The sequence below is a fragment of the Mauremys reevesii genome, linkage group 8 (assembly GCF_016161935.1).
Source record: "Mauremys reevesii isolate NIE-2019 linkage group 8, ASM1616193v1, whole genome shotgun sequence".
Lineage (NCBI taxonomy): Eukaryota > Metazoa > Chordata > Testudines > Geoemydidae > Mauremys > Mauremys reevesii.
This window is the reverse complement of record NC_052630.1, coordinates 64,133,522-64,149,738: the sequence shown is the minus strand read 5'-3', so window position 1 is coordinate 64,149,738 and position 16,217 is coordinate 64,133,522. Positions and strand designations below refer to the sequence as shown.

At 47.8% G+C, this 16,217-nt stretch overlaps 1 protein-coding gene across 3 annotated transcripts in view; it reads left to right on the top strand.

Moving 5' to 3' along the window:
• The window catches only part of LOC120369848 (complement factor H-related protein 1-like), a 35,533-nt gene that overhangs the window by 17,569 nt on the left and 1,747 nt on the right, over positions 1 to 16,217 (top strand). For 2 of the 3 annotated variants that reach the window (XM_039483558.1, XM_039483556.1), the window contains 2 exons: positions 597 to 797; positions 14,041 to 14,241. In XM_039483558.1, coding sequence (XP_039339492.1) covers positions 597 to 797; positions 14,041 to 14,241 — 402 coding nt within the window. The remainder of the gene's footprint in view (positions 1 to 596; positions 798 to 14,040; positions 14,242 to 16,217) is intronic. The other variant, XM_039483559.1, reaches the window with a different exon arrangement.

Here is a 16,217-nt window from a genome sequence, read left to right as displayed (position 1 = left end):
CCTTCTCTTGAATTCCTTCTTCTTCGAGTAGTGTCCCAATGGGTACTCCATCCTAGGTGCACTTGCGTCCCTTGCACCTTTGATTGGAGATTTCATGTAGCAGTATCTGTTCAGCCTGCGCATGCATTCTGCTGTGTCTCATGCACCACGCAGTAGTTATCTAGCACTATGAGGGTGAATTGCCCTCTGTTACTCTTTCTGAGGCTTGAAAAGGATCATTCTACATGGGGAGTATTCTGTTGGCCAGCTATGGCTTGATTCTGGCCCATTTGCATGAGCTGAGTGACACAAATGGGCCAGATTGTAAAATATAATCTAACCTTGTCTCTCTCGCTATTCATCTAGCCCCAGTCTCTTCTCTGTTCCTTCCCACAGTATCACCTGGATATGTGTGAAAGCTTGTTTCTCGATAATTCCTTCTTGTTCTCTCAACCTTACCATCTCTCCTTTACTTTTCAAATCTTATCTGTAAATACTTCTGTTTTATTTAGCTAAGTAAAGCATTTGGTGACAGGGTACATCTCAATAGTTAGTGAATCAAATTTCCAATGATAGATCCACGTGTACATGCTTAAATTATACTTTTCCATTTCCAGAGTTATGTATAACATTCCCAGAAGATATGGAGAAAAACAATATTGGGCTGAAATGGAGCTCAAGAACAAGACTGAATTTACAAAGTGGAGACTTTGTTGAATTTGACTGTAAAAATGGATATGTGAGAGATCCAACATCTTCTGCCTTTAGAGTACAGTGTGTGGAGGGGAAATTGGCATATCCTAAGTGTAAGAAAAGAGGTAAGTAATCTCCAGTGAAACTAAAATATTGGTGAGTCACCTGACTAAAAGATTTTATTTTTTACTGATGAATTCTAGGGTTTTAAAAAAAAATAGAGAACAGACATGGTCGGTTAAAGAGACAGAGCTAACAAGCAAAGTATTATTTGCTCTGTATTAGTTGAGCTGGAACAATCTCCCTTTGACATCTGGGCTTCTTTGGGATACCAACAGAGCAGAAAAGTTTTGTAAGTGTTCTTGCCTCACCCAAGTTCTCTGGCTGGCCCAATTCCTCATTCAGATAGCTGACTTCCATTGTGGTCTGCACTCATTTGCTTTCCCTCTGAAGCTGGCTTTTTTTTTTTTTTTTTTTTTTTTTAAAACCTCCTTTAGGCCTTGTCTACACTACAAGACTATTTCGAATCTACTTATGTCGAATTTGTGGATTCGACCTTATGAAGTCGAATTTGTGTATCCACAGTAAATACACTAATTCGAATTTCTGAGTCCACATTAACGGGGCCGGCGTCTACTTTCGAAGCGGTGCACTGTGGGAAGCTATCCCACAGTTCCCGCAGTCCGCGCTGCCCATTGGAATGCTGGGTAGAGCTCCCAATGCCTGCTGGGGGAAAAGTGTGTCGAGGGTGGTTTTGGGTAACTGTCGTCATTGAACCGTCAATCACGCCCTCCCTCCATGAAAGCGCCGGCGGGAAATCTGTTCGCGCCCTTCTCTGGTCGGTTACAGCGCGGACGCCACAGCACTGCGAGCATGGAGCCCGCTGCGATCATCGCTGCACTTATGGCCGTTGTCAACTCCTTGCACCTTATCGTCCACCTCTTCCACAGTCAGATGCTGAGAAATCGGGCGAGGAGGCTCCGGCAGCGCGGTGAGGAGAGTGGAGCAGACCTCTCACAAAGCAGGGTACGCCGCGCAGTGGAGATCATGGTGGCAATGGGTCAAGTTCATGGTGTGGAACGGCGATTCTGGGCCCGGGAAACAAGCACGGACTGGTGGGACCGCATAGTGCTGCAGGTCTGGGATGAAACAGAGTGGCTGCGAAACTTCAGGATGCGTAAGGGCACTTTCCTTGAACTGTGTGACTTGCTGGCCCCTGCCCTGAAGCGCCAGGACACACGGATGCGAGCAGCCCTGAGTGTGCAGAAGCGAGTGGCCATAGCCCTCTGGAAACTTGCCACGCCAGACAGCTACCGGTCAGTAGCGAACCACTTTGGCGTGGGCAAATCTACCGTGGGGGTTGCTGTGATTCAAGTAGCCCACGCAATCGTTGAGCAACTGCTCTCAAAGGTAGTGACTCTCGGAAACGTCCAGGTCATCATAGATGGCTTCGCCACGATGGGATTCCCAAACTGCGGTGGGGCTATAGATGGTACTCACATCCCTATCCTGGCACCAGCCCACCAGGCCAGCGAGTACATTAACCGAAAGGGCTACTTTTCAATGGTGCTGCAAGCACTGGTGGACCATAGGGGACGTTTTACCAACATCTTCGTCGGGTGGGCGGGCAAGGTTCATGACGCACGTGTGTTCAGGAACTCTGGTCTGTTTAGACGCCTCCAGGCAGGACGTTTCTTCCCGGACCACAAAATAACAGTTGGGGATGTGCAGATGCCTACAGTGATCCTCGGGGACCCAGCCTACCCGCTAATGCCCTGGCTCATGAAGCCCTTTACAGGCGCCTTGGACAGTGAGAAGGAACTCTTCAACTACCGGCTGAGCTAGTGCAGAATGGTGGTGGAGTGTGCTTTCGGACGTCTCAAGCGGAGATGGCGGAGCTTACTGACTCGCTCGGACATCAGCGAAAAGAATATCCCCGTAGTTATTGCTGCTTGCTGTGTGCTCCACAATCTCTGTGAGAGCAAGGGCGAGACCTTTTTGGCCGGATGGGAGGTTGAGGCAAATCGCCTGGCTGCTGTTTACGCTCAGCCAGACACCCGTGCCGAAAGAATATCCCAGCGGGAAGCGCTGTGTATCCGGGAGGCTTTGAAAGCAAGTTTCCTTGGAGAGCAGGGTAACCTATGACTCTCCACTTGATTTTAAGAGAAGCTGATCCTGGGCCTGTGTCTCTATGTGTTGACTGAGATCTGCGGTTACATAGCCCGTTCTCCAAGTTTCCCCCACTTCCAAAACATGTTTTAAAACAAATTAAATGGAACAGTAATTGTTAATAAATCTTTCTTTTACTTTGCATTTCTGTTCAGGGGTTGAAACATGGACGCATACTGTGCTGGGTACGGTGTGCACTGATGTACAGACCGCTTGTACAATAAAGGAATGACAGCCTCCTGCTCCTACATAGGTCTCTGGGGTGGGGGACGGTTGCAGGTGGGTTTGCAGGAAGGGGTGGGTTTGCAGGAAGGGGCAGGGGGTGCCGTCTTTGGATAGGGGTTTGGATGATGGCTGTGGGCTGTGGGTTTGGGTGTAGGAAGGGGTGAGGGGTGTGGGGGAAGGGTGAGTATCTGTCTGTGGATGAGGGCTCTTGTTGGGGCTCAGGGCAGCGGAGAGGCTCGTGGCTACGGTGGAAGTGCATGGTAAGGGCAGCCTGCCTTAACATTCGGGGATGGCAGGCGCTAGGACCCTGGACAAGCGTACACATCACCGAATGACCCGGGGCAGCATACACCACACAGACTGACCCTGGTGCCTAGTGACTGCAGTCTGTGTGTGCCCTGCAGTTGACCCTGCCCCCAAGTCTGTACCCTGGTAATGTAGGCTATCCAGTGCAATTAAAAATCCCCTCCCCCCCCTACACACAAAGTCTTCTTACACGAAAAACGTGAAGGAAACAATGAATAACAGCAAACCGCTTTTAATAATCTACTACACAGTGGGGGGATGAAACTTGGATTTGGGACTGGGTGATCCTGTAAGGGAAGCGCTTCTACAAATTTATAGCGTGAGAGGTGTCTGGTACATTAGCGCTCTGCTGTGGTGCAGTGACAGTTCTCACGGCCCCTACCGCCCCTCCTTCTTGTAATTTTGGGTGAGGGGGGGACAGGACTTCTTGGCGTTGGAGGCGGTTGCAGATACAGTGCAGGGGGCTCTCTCCTCCTGCCTGCGGTCCTGCAGAACATCTACAAGGCGCCGGAGCATGTCCGTTTGCTCCCTCATTAGCCCAAGCAGCGTTTGAGTCGCCTGCTGGTCTTCCTGCCGCCACCTATCCTCCCATTCGATGTGTGTGCGATGCTGCTGACATAGGGTCTCCCTCCACTGTCTCTGCTCTGCCGCCTTGGCTGTGGAGCAGGCCATCAGTTCCGCGAACATCTCGTTCCTAGTCTTTTTCTTTCGCCGCCTAATGTTAGCCAGCCTCTGCGAGGTGGATGACGGGGCAGTCCGGGAAAAAGCCGAAGCTGTGTGATGGGAAAAAGTAAGTGATTTCCTTGAACAGATACATGTTTGCGAACAGTGAACACAGTCTAGTCAGTTTCTGTGAACAAGACCATACAGGGCACCTAGTCTCACGAGATCTCAGGACAAGTTCGAGATTTCGGAATACGCTTTCAGTGGTTGCGGTCTTGCACAGGAGAGATGCCAAGCGGGGAGGGACAGCTGAATCCGTCTAGCAGCCAGTCCTGGTAAGCCTTACAGTAGAGTCTGCTTAACAGTTAATGGATAGCTGTGCCCTCCCGCTAAAGGCAATCTGGAAAGCATAAAGTCTGAGCCTTTTCCAGCCCCTCCCGGCAGTGCAGGAAAGATCACTGTATGCTTTTCCTCTGTGGCCTCCAACACGTGGCTGTTAAGCGAGGTCATTCTTATGCAAAGTAAAAGTCTACCATTCACAATAGTAACAGTACACTAATTGCCCTAATTAGATGCAGCACTTCCAGAACGACATTACCCTGAGGCGGGTCACTCGGAGTCAGAGAGAGCGGATGCTAAGAGAAGCCCTGCACAGACCAGGACCATATGCTGCCATGCTTGTGGAGGCGATGATTCCCCTTTACATTAGGATGGCCTGGCGCGGAAGAGTGTGCTTCCACGGAGCACCAAATAAGGCACCTCTCCCCAGGAACCTCCTGTGGAGGCTTTTTGAGCACCTCTTTGAGAGCTTTGTTGAACTGTCCCAAGAGGATTATTGTTCAATCCCTATATGTGTGGACCTACTTTTTATATAGTTTGACATTCAAAAATTTTTATATAGTATTTCTATTTTTTCTATACCTGTTTTTTAAAAAATAAATGTTTCCATGTTTATAGCACTTACCGCCTGATCCTTCCCCTGATTCTGAGTCCAGGTTAACGGGCGGGGACGGTTGGTAGGGGATCTCTGTGAGGGTGATGAAGAGATCCTGGCTGTCAGGGCAAGCGGTACTGTGTTCGCTGTCGCCTGCGCCGTCCTCCACAAACCCTTCCTCATCTTCCCCATCGGCGAACATCGCCGAGGAACTGTCCAGGTACACTATGCCATCCTCAGAGTCCATGGTCACTGGTGGGGCAGTGGTGGCAGACCCACCGAGAATGGCATGCAGTGCCTCGTAGAAGCGGCATGTCTGGAGCTGGGCTCCGGAGTGTCCGTTTGCCGCTCTGACTTTTTGGTAACCTTGTCTCAGGTCCTTGACTTTCACACGGCACTGCATCGCATCCCGGCTGTATCCTTTGTCTATCATGGCTTTGGAGACCTTCTCGAAGGTCTTTGCATTCCGCTTGTTGGAGCGCAGCTCCGAGAGCACAGACTCCTCGCCCCACACAGCGATCAGATCCATGAATTCCTGGTCAGTCCATGCTGGGGACCTCTTTCTATTCTTGGATTGCCCGGACTCCTCTGCTGGAGAGCTCTGCATCGTTGCAGGTGCTGCGGAGCTCGCCCCGATGTCCAACCAGGACGTCAGATTCAAAGTGCCCAGACAGGAAAAGGAATTCAAATTTTCCCGGGTCATTTCCTGTGTGGCTGGTCAGAGAATCCAAGCTCGGACTGCTGTCCAGAGCGTCAACAGAGTGGTGCAGTGTGGGATAGCTCCTGGAGCTACTAAGTTCGATTTGCATCCACACCTAGCCTAATTCGAGCTAGCCATGTCGAATTTAGCGCTACTCCACCTGTTGGGGTGGAGTACCAAATTCGAACTAAAGAGCCCTCTAGTTTGAATTAAATGGCTTCCTGGTGTGGACGGTTGAGCGGTTAGTTCGAATTAACGCTGCTAAATTCGATTTAAAGTCCTAGTGTAGACCAGGCCTTAGTCTTTGCTGGAGCTCATCACTGTTACCAAGAACTATATTGGGAAAGGTTTCAGAGTAGCAGCCGTGTTAGTCTGTATCCGCAAAAAGAACAGGAGTACTTGTGGCACCTTAAAGACTAACAAATTTATTTTAGCATGAGCTTTCGTGAGCTGCAGCTCACTTCTTCGGATGCACAGAATGGAACACACGACAGGGGATATTTATACATACAGAGAACATGAAAAGGTGGATGTATGCATACCAACAGGCAGAGTCTAATCAATTGAGATGAGCTATTGTCAGCAGGAGGAAAAAAAAACTTTTTGAAGTGATAATTAAGATGGCCCATAGAAGGTGTGAGGAGAACTTAACATAGGGAAATAGATTCAATTGGTGTAATGACCCAACCATTCCCAGTCTTTGTTTAGGCCACAGTTAATAGTATCTAGTTTGCATATTAATTCAAGTTCAGCAGTTTCTCTTTGGAGTCTGTTTTTGAAGTTTTTTTGTTGAAAAATTGCCACCTTCAAGTCTGTCACTGAGTGGTTAGAGAGGTTGAAGTGTTCTCCCACTGGTTTTTGAATGTTATGATTCCTGATGTCAGATTTGTGTCCATTTATTCTTTTGCGTAAAGACTGTCCGGTTTGGCCAATGTACATGGCAGAGGGGCATTGCTGGCACATGATGGCATATATCACGTTGGTAGATGTGCAGGTGTACGAGCCCCTGATGGCATGTCTGATGTGATTAGGTCCTATGATGGTGTCACTTGAATGGATATGTGGACAGAGCTGGCATCGGGCTTTGTTGCAAGGATAGGTTCCTGGGTTAGTGTTTATGTTGTATGGTGTGCGGTTGCTGGTGAGTATTTGCTTCAGGTTGGGAGGCTGTCTATAAGCGAGGACTGGCCTGTCTCCCAAGATCTGTGAGAGTGAGGGATCATCTTTAAGGATAGGTTGTAAATCTTTGATGATGCGCTGGAGAGGTTTTAGTTGGGGGCTGTAGGTGATGGCTAGTGGTGTTCTGTTATTTTCTTTTTTAGGCCTGTCCTGTAGTAGGTGGCTTCTGGGTACTCTTCTGGCTCTGTCAATCTGTTTTTTCACTTCAGCAGGTGGGTATTGTAGGTTTAAGAATGCTTGATAGAGATCTTGTAGGTGTTTATCTCTGTCTGAGGGATTGGAGCAAATACGGTTGTATCTTAGAGCTTGGCTGTAGACAATGGATCGTGTGGTGTGTCCGGGATGGAAGCTGGAGGCATGTAAGTAAGTATAGCGGTCAGTGGGTTTCCGGTATAGGGTGGTATTTATGTGACCATCGTTTATTAGCACAGTAGTGTCTAGGAAATGGACTGCTTGTGTGGATTGGTCTAGGCTGAGGTTGATGGTGGATGGAAATTGTTAAAATCACGGTGGAATTCCTCGAGGGCTTCGTTTCCATGAGTCCAGATGATGAAGATGTCATCAATGTAGCGCAAGTAGAGTAGGGGCGTTAGGGAACGGTGTTTTCTGGAAGATCACTGATGGATTGTAGTTTCCTCAGGAAGTCAGTGGTGTCTCGAAGATAGCTGGGAGTGCTGGTAGCATAGGGCCTGAGGAGAGAGTCCACATAGCCAGACAATCCTGCTATTAAAGTACCAATGCTTGAGATGATGGGGCGTCCAGGATTTCCAGGTTTATGGATCTTGGGTAGCAAATAGAATACACCTGGTCGGGGTTCCAGGCATGTGTCTGTATAGATCTGTTCCTGTGGTTTGTCAGGGAGTTTTTTTAGCAGATGGTGTAGTTTCTTTTGGTAATCATCAGTGGGATCAGAGGGTAATGGCTTGTAGAATGTGGAGTTAGAGAGCTGCTGTTGTGTATTTGGTTGTCATGGGTTTTGTTACTATGGCAACTGAGTTAGACTATTAAGGGATAGCTCAGCCGGTTTCAACCGGCTGAGTGAGCTCTCTGTCTCTGTAAATAAAATGGAGGTATTGGTTAGCTGTCGGCTCTCTGGCCTCAAGTGATTGCTTCCTACACCGGCTGCCCGGCAGCCTCTTGTTCATATTCCGACCTATTCATGATGACGACAGCACCTCCTTTGTCAGCCTGTTTGATTATGATGTCAGAGTTGTTCTTGAGGCTGTTGATGGCATTGTGTTCAGCACGGCTTAGGTTATGGGGCAAGTGATGTTGCTTTTCCACAATTTCAGCCCGTGCACGGTGACGGAAGCAATCTATGTAGAAGTCTAGTCTGTTGTTTCGACCCTCAGGAGGAGTCCATGCAGAATCCTTTTTATTATAGCGTTGGTAGGAAGGATTCTGTGGGTTAGTATGTAGTTCAGAGTTGTGTTGGAAGTATTCTTTGAGTCGGAGACGGCGAAAGTAGGATTCTAGGTCACCACAAAACTGAATCATATTCGTGGATCTGGAAGGACAATTTTTCAACAAAAAAACTTCAAAAACAGACTCCAAAGAGAAACTGCTGAACTTGAATTAATATGCAAACTAGATACTATTAACTGTGGCCTAAACAAAGACTGGGAATGGTTGGGTCATTACACCAATTGAATCTATTTCCCTATGTTAAGTTCTCCTCACACCTTCTATGGGCCATCTTAATTATCACTTCAAAAAGTTTTTTTTCCTCCTGCTGACAATAGCTCATCTCAATTGATTAGACTCTGCCTGTTGGTATGCATACTTCCACCTTTTCATGTTCTCTGTATGTATAAATATCCCGTCGTGTGTTCCATTCTATGCATCCGAAGAAGTGAGCTGCAGCTCACGAAAGCTCATGCTAAAATAAATTTGTTAGTCTTTAAGGTGCCACAAGTACTCCTGTTCTTTTTATATTGGGAAAAGCTTTCCTGATCTCCTCTGGTTACTGGGAAACCTCCTATCCATGAGCGTCAGTTTGCTGGTCACCTCCTTTATCTGTCTTGCCATTTTACACTGGGAGTGTTGCAGCTGGGCTTCTCAGTCTGCCTAGAGACTTTGTATTTGCTGTCCCAACAAATATTTTCTCTCAGACTGAGTCATCTCTCATACCTTTCTAGGAAACTGCCAAATATTGCTTCAGTTTCTTTTGTGAAGTTTCCCACTCCTGTTTCAGGTCTTGTTTTAATTTCTTTTTATCTTCTTTGATATAATCCTTTTTGGTCTGAGTGGTTAGCCAATACTCAGGGTCTTCCACCTCATTTTCTGTGTTTGGAAGAGAAATTGGGGATAGAGTCAGTTTTTTTATGAAGCAGTTTAATTTGCAAAGAATGTACAAAGTCCTGTTTTTCTGAATGCAAAATGAACAAACATCAGGAGGCAGTTTCTTTGCTCACAGTTCTAAGCCTGCTTCACATTCAGCACTCTGTCCAAAAAATGCTCAATCAGCCTTTCCTCAGAGCCAGTCTTCCGGGACTTCTCTTGCTGTTCACTGGCTTTCTGGCAGCTTTTGACTCAGACACACACAGCTCCACCAATTAATCCCCAGCTCCTGTGTTTATCCATTCCTAAGGGTAGGAGATGTGCAATGGTATTTAAGGTATGTGTGTGGGGGACAGATTTGCCTCCCTCCTGACTCTCCTCTTCCTAGGCACTCCACCAGCTATACAGGTTTCGCCAAGTCAAAAAGCAGTCAGGCCACAGCCCTGGTCCCCACCCCCCGCTCTCAGCTTCACAGCCTATAACTCGGCAAACTTCTTGCATCAGCTGAGTGACACAGAGGGGCCAGACTGTAAAATAGAACCAGAGTGTGTGGGTCTCCCTGTGCGCATCTGGTCCTAGCTTCCAACAGACTGTTCCTTTACACAATATGATTCATCATCATCTGTGATCTCTCAATTAGAGGATGATTGCTACCATGGATTTACATATGGCTCCTGAGAGGACTGGAACTACAGATCTGTCCGCAGTAGGTACAGACATTTCCTGGCAGGTCAGCTGCGTGCTGGGAGCAGGGCCATCCTTACCCATACAAAAAGTACGCAGGTGCCCCAAATTTCCTGGTGCCCTGAGCAGCTGCATGCTGCTCCAGCCCCTGCTCCACCCCTTCCCCAAAGCCCCAACCCTGCTCTGCCCCCAGCCTCAGCCCCACCCCCCTGAGGACTGCAGCAGGGCTGGGCCTGCACTCACCAGCGGTGTGAAGTGCAGCGACCCGGCCCCAGCCGCGCCACAGGTGAGTGCTGGAGGGTAGTTCCCCCTGTCCCCCAAGCCAGCCCTGCCCCCCCGGGGTGGGGGCTTTACAGGGCTCCAGAATAGCTAGGGATGGCCCTGGCTGAGAGAGAGTTTTTTCTTCTGTCTCTTTTCAATCTGAGGGCAAGGCACTTCTCCTCAAAGCAGGCCACTGCCTGATGGAGGATGTGGCACCATTGTAGTTGGTTGGTGGCCTGCTCCTCCCAGTTTGTGATGTCCATATCAGTTTTCTTGAGATACATTTCTAGTGTTTCTTTGTAGCACTTCTTCTGACCACCGCAGGATCTCTGACCGTACATGAGCTGAGAGTAGAGGGCTTGTTTTGAGAGGTGAGAAACTAGCATTCACACACAATGTCCAGCCCAGCAGAGTTGGTGGATAAGGATTGTTGCTTCAATGCTGGTGACATTGGCTTGATTGAGGATGCTGGCATTAGTGCAGTGATCTTCCCACTTGATATGAAAGATTTTTTGGAGGCATCGTTGGTGGTTCCTCTGCAAACTCTTGAGGTGCTGTTGATAACTAGGTTTCACATCCAAAAAGGAGTGTAGAGATGACAACTGTCTTATAGACTTGAATCTTGGTGCCCTTCCATAGGTCATGGTCTGTGAAAATGCATCAGAGCCGTTTCCCAAAGGAGGCACTTGCACACTGGATCCTGTGCTGGATCTCACTGTCGTTTTTACATTTAGAGACTATTGGCTACCAAGGTAGCAGAAGTGCTCAACTGTCTCCAAAGTCTGTCCCTCAATGGTGATTTGTGGTGGATCACGTGCAAGGCCTGAAGCAGAGTGATGGAGCATTTAGTCTTCTCAATATTAAGTGAGAGCCCTAGGCTTCAGTAAGCTTGTGTGCAAAAAAAAAAAAAATTTAGTGTGGACTTAAGGTCATTCTCAGTATGTGCAAGAATGGCACAGTCATCAGCATACTGAAGATCAATAATAGACGCCTGGAGGACTTCAGACTTTGAGCAGAGACGTCAAAGATTAAAAAGCTGCCCATCCATTCTGTATTGAATTTCAATTCCAGTGGGGAGGTGGTCTTTAATGAGGACCAGAATGACTGCTAAATAGCTGGAGACCAGGGTTGGGGCAATAACACATCCTTGCTTAATCACAGTTTTGATGATGAAAGGGTCTCTAAGTCAGTACAGCGAATGGTGGCAGTCATCTGATCATGAAGAAGCCTTAAGACCCCAATACATTTTGGAGGGCAGTCAAATCTGGCCAGCAGCTTCAATAGGGCTTCACAATTGATGGTGTTGAAGGCCTTCATCAAATCAATGAAGGCCATGTACAGGTCCTGATTTTGTCCCCAAGATTTTTCCTAGATTTGGTGGGGAATGAAGATGATGTTGGTTGTCCCACAGGATGGTCTGAAACCACAATGAGATTCTGGCAATATTTCCTCAACAAGTGGGAGTATCTGTTTAAGAGGATACAGGTGGGAATTTTCCCTGCTGTAGATAGCAAGGCAATGCCTTGCTAATTTTCACACTGACTTGTCTCCTTTCTTAAAAATTGGAACAATCCATGCTTCAATGACATGAAAGAGAATATGTCTGGGAGTGGCCCTGGACGGAGCTAAAGCAGCATGGCTCTGGCAGGGCCTGAACACCTGCTGGTAAGGGGGTGGGGCTGTGAGCTGCATCTGAGTGGCAGGAGCTCAGGTCCTGCCGGAGCCACACAGCTGCAGCGCTGTCCAGGCCGCTCCTGGACACGGAGCACTGAGGCTCTGGGAGAGAGGGGAGGCGGAAGTAAGCGGCATGGTAAGAGGGCCGGGGGGTTTGGATAAGGGGCAGGGAGTCCCAGAGACAGTCAGAGGACAGAGAGGAGGCAGAGGTTCTGGGGGGAGGTCAGGGGATGGGGAACAGGGGGTTGGAACATGGGTGTTCCGGCGGTCTGTCAGGACTCGGCGGTGGGGAGGTGGGGTGGATAGGGGTCAGGGGACAGGGAGGAGGGGTGGGGGATCTCTCAGGGGGGCAGTGAGGGGCCAAGGAGCAGGATGGGTTGGGGATTCTGAGGGGGCAGTTGGAGGGCAGGAAGTGGGTGGGGGTCAAATATGGGGCAGGGCCAGGTTGTTTGGGGAGGCACAGCCTTCCCTACCCTAAAGCTCATTCAGCAGTTTGAGGCTTGCAGACAGCTATTTAACACAAAGAGCCAAGCTGTTATCTTTTCCCTTAGGACTACCATCCCTTTCACGTCTCAAATGCCAAATTACAGTCTACATTTAATTTCAGTGGCATAGAGAGATTCACGTCAGGGGAGGGTAGCTTCATTAAAATTAACCACTTTAGATGAACAGTGATAGAGCCAAGAGCCATGGGGGAGGGATCACATGAGAAGAGCAATATCCTACACCACCTACCACCTTCCCAACCCTACCGAGGGAGACCCCCCTTCCCTGCATTCCCCAAGGCTCCAGAGGGGTTAATTCAGTGGTTCTCAAACTTTTGTATTGGTGACCCCTTTCACGTAGCAAACTTCTGAGTGCAACCTTCCCCCCCCCCACTTATAAATGAAAAACACTTTTTAATATATTTCACACTGTTATAAATGCTGGAGGCAAAGCGGAGTTTGAGGTCGAGGCCGACAGCTCGCAACCCCCAGTAATAACCTCGTGACCCCATGAGGGGTCCCGACCCTCAGTTTAAGAACCCCTAGGTTAATTTAATTTTAGCACCCTGTGTCCATTCACATACATGTGCTATTTTGAGCATTTCAGTTTTCACAACATAGGCTCATCCCAGAATCTGGAACAAGCTCAAATGCTCAGTTCGTGGAGTATGTTTATAGTTTATATTAAAGACAAACCCACAGTAATCATCTCCAGTTTTGTGGGGGACCATATGGAGACAGTCTCTAGGAAACAGATTAATTCATGGAGGTTAAGTCCATTAATGGCTATTAGCCAGGATGGGTAAGGAATGGTGTCCCTAGTCTCTGTTTGTCAGAGGGTGGAGATGGATGGCAGGAGAGAGATCACTTGATCATTACCTGTTAGGTTCACTCCCTCTGGGCACTTGGCATTGGCCACTGTCGGTAGACAGGATACTGGGCAGGATGTACCTTTGGTCTGACCCCATATGGCCATTCTTATGTTCTAACCTAAATGAACCCAAAGTTATGGAGACAGATATGAGTCAAGGAAGACAGCAGAGTGTCAGAAACCTGGAAAATTCTGACTGGATGGCCTCAGGGATTTGGTCACAAGCTGAGGTGGTTCAAAAGTTTTGGATTTTTTTTTAAGCAGAATTTTTTTTATTGTTTCTTTAAACAATCAAACACAGCAAACAGCAAATATTTGGCCACACACTTCATGTTCAGGTTTTGGCAGACTAATTTCAGCTTTTCAATTTAAAAAAAAACAACAATCTTTGAAGGAAAGCAGACATTGTCTGTGATTTTTTTCTGCTTTTTAAACCCCCCTAGTTTTCGATCCAAAAAAGTTTTGATGGAAAATATTTGTCCAACCCTTTTAATGAGCTTTAGTGCCTTTTAGCACTAGCTGATGCTGAGAACCAGATATACCTTGTAAAGCTGACTTGAAAAGAAGTTCTTAAAACTGGATTTGTGCTGAGATGCAGAAGGTCGTTAAATGTTTCTTTTTCCCGGGCCGCCCAGGGGCAGGAGGGGAGGGCAAGTGGGGCAATTTGCCCTGGGCCCGTGGGGCCACCACGAGAGTATTCTATAGTATTGCAACTTTTTTTTTTATGGAAAGGGCCCCTGAAATTGCTTTGCCTCAGGCCCCCTGAATCCTCTGGGTGGGCCTGTGTAGTTATCTAGCATTGCGTGGGGGAACTGCCCTCAATTCCTTCTCAAGCCACAGAGTATCTTTCAGCATGGAGTCTCCATACAGTTAGTAAACCAAATGTCCAATGATACATCCACATGTACATACTGAAATTATATTTTTCTATTTCCAGAGCTATGTACAACATCCCCAGAAGATATGGAGAAAAACAATATTGGGCTGAAATGGAGCTCGAAAACAAGTCTGAATTTAGAAAGTGGAAACTTTGTTGAATTTGACTGTAAACGGGGATATGATAGGGATCCAACATCTTCTGCCTTTAGAGTACAGTGTGTGGAGGGGAAATTGGCATATCCTAAATGTAAGAGAAGAGGTAAGTGATCTCCAATTAAGCTACAATTCTTGTGAATCATCTGACTAAAACATCTGTTAAAATTTTTACCGAGGATTTCTCAGGTTTAAAAAATACAATGGCACCATTGTGATGGGTGCCATAAAAATATGTGGGAAGTCATGGTTCCTGACCCAGACAGCTTGCAATCTAAATAGAGAAGACAAATGGTGGGTTAAAGAGATACACTGGTTACTTTGCTTGTGAGCTCTATTACTTGAGCTGGGACAATCTCCCTCTGACATCTGGACCTGTTTCGGTTACAAACAGAGCAGAAAAGTTTTGTAAGTTTCCTGTCTTACCCAAATTCTCTGGCTTCTCAATTCCAGGCAGCTGAATTCCATTGTGGTCTACACTCCCATCATTTCTCTCTTATGCTGATCTTTTAGCTCTTTAATTCCTTGCTGGAGTTCATCGCTGCTAACAAATTTCATATTGCTGAAAACTTTATTGATGTCCCATAGTTCCTTTGAAACCTTCTATCCACAAGAGTCAATTTACTGGTCACCCTATTGATCTGTGTAACGGGGCAATGACTCACTGGTGCAGCACCTCCTGCTGGTCATCCTGGGAATTAGCTCAATCCACTCAGGAGTGCCTCTGCAGGCCGGTGTCTCACTTGCTGCTGGCCCCGGTGTCTCTCCCGGACCCCGGTTCCCCTTCTCGTGCGGTTCTGCCCCATGCAGTACCCCACAGTCTTTCTGGGTCTCTACTCCTTGGGGAACCTCCAACCTCCTATCCCCACCTTGCCTCAGTCTTTGGCTACTGTCAGTCACCGTCTAGCCCCTGCTCATTGGGGTGGACTGCAGTATAATTGTCACTCATCATTGGCAAGGAGGGTTTGGACCTGCTACCTCTGCCTACCCTTGGACTGCCCTCTGCCACCCCAGTATCTTTTCTGGCCTTTAGCAAGGCCTGCAGTATGGGGGTTTTCCAGGCTGGAGCTCCCCAGCTCCTCTGGCCTTTCCCCAGCCCTGCTCAGCAGCCAGGCCCTTCCCTCTGAACAGCTAGAGAAAGACTCTGCCAGCTCCTGGTGCACTGGCCTTTTATAGGGCCAGCTCTGGTCTGATTGGGGCATGGCCCCATCTGTGGCTGCCTCCCCAATCAGCCTAGCTTATTGGTTTCCCACCACAGCTTTCCCACAGGGCTGTTTTAAGCCCTTCAGGGCAGGAGTGGGGTTACTGCCGTGCTACAAGCTGCCTTTCTATTTCAGACTGGGAGTGTCACAGCCAGGATTCTCAAGCTGCCCGGAGACTTCATATCTGGTGGCCCAACAAATATTTTAACTCAGGCTGCGAGTAATCTCTCATACCTTCATAGGCAACCTCCCACTGTTGCTTCAATACCTTTTTGCAAAATCTCCATCTCATGTTTTAATTTATTTTTCCCATCTTTGACTTTGCCCTTTTTGGCCTAAGCATTTTAGCCAATAGGTCTTCTGCCTTGTTTTTGTGGAGGTACAGACAGGTGTTTTCATGACACAAACCTTGTTATTTACAAAGAATGCACCAACGTGCTGGTTCTCTGAACAGCAGGCTGTTTCCTTGCTCACAATATAAGCCTACCTTTACATTCACTATTCTGATCAAGGAGGTCTCTTTTGGATTTCTATCAGGCCATGCTACTAATACTTCTCTTGCTGTCTGCTGGCTCTCTGCAGCTTTCCGGCTGCTTCTTCTACCCCCCACACACTTCCATCATTTAATCTGCAGCCCTCCTATTATCAGTCCCCAGAGAAGCCACTCAACCAGAAATGCATGTAAGTGCTTCATTACTTAGCCTGAAGGCATTATAGTCATCTTTCATATCAACTTCACTGAGTATGTCTACACAGCAGTGTAAACCTGGTCTTGAGCTCTGACTCAAGCCTAACCCCCCTTGCATCCACACAGCAATTGCATAAACCAAGATCCCATACTTAAGGTGCCAAGACCCTGCAGTGCTAGACGGTCTGGGCC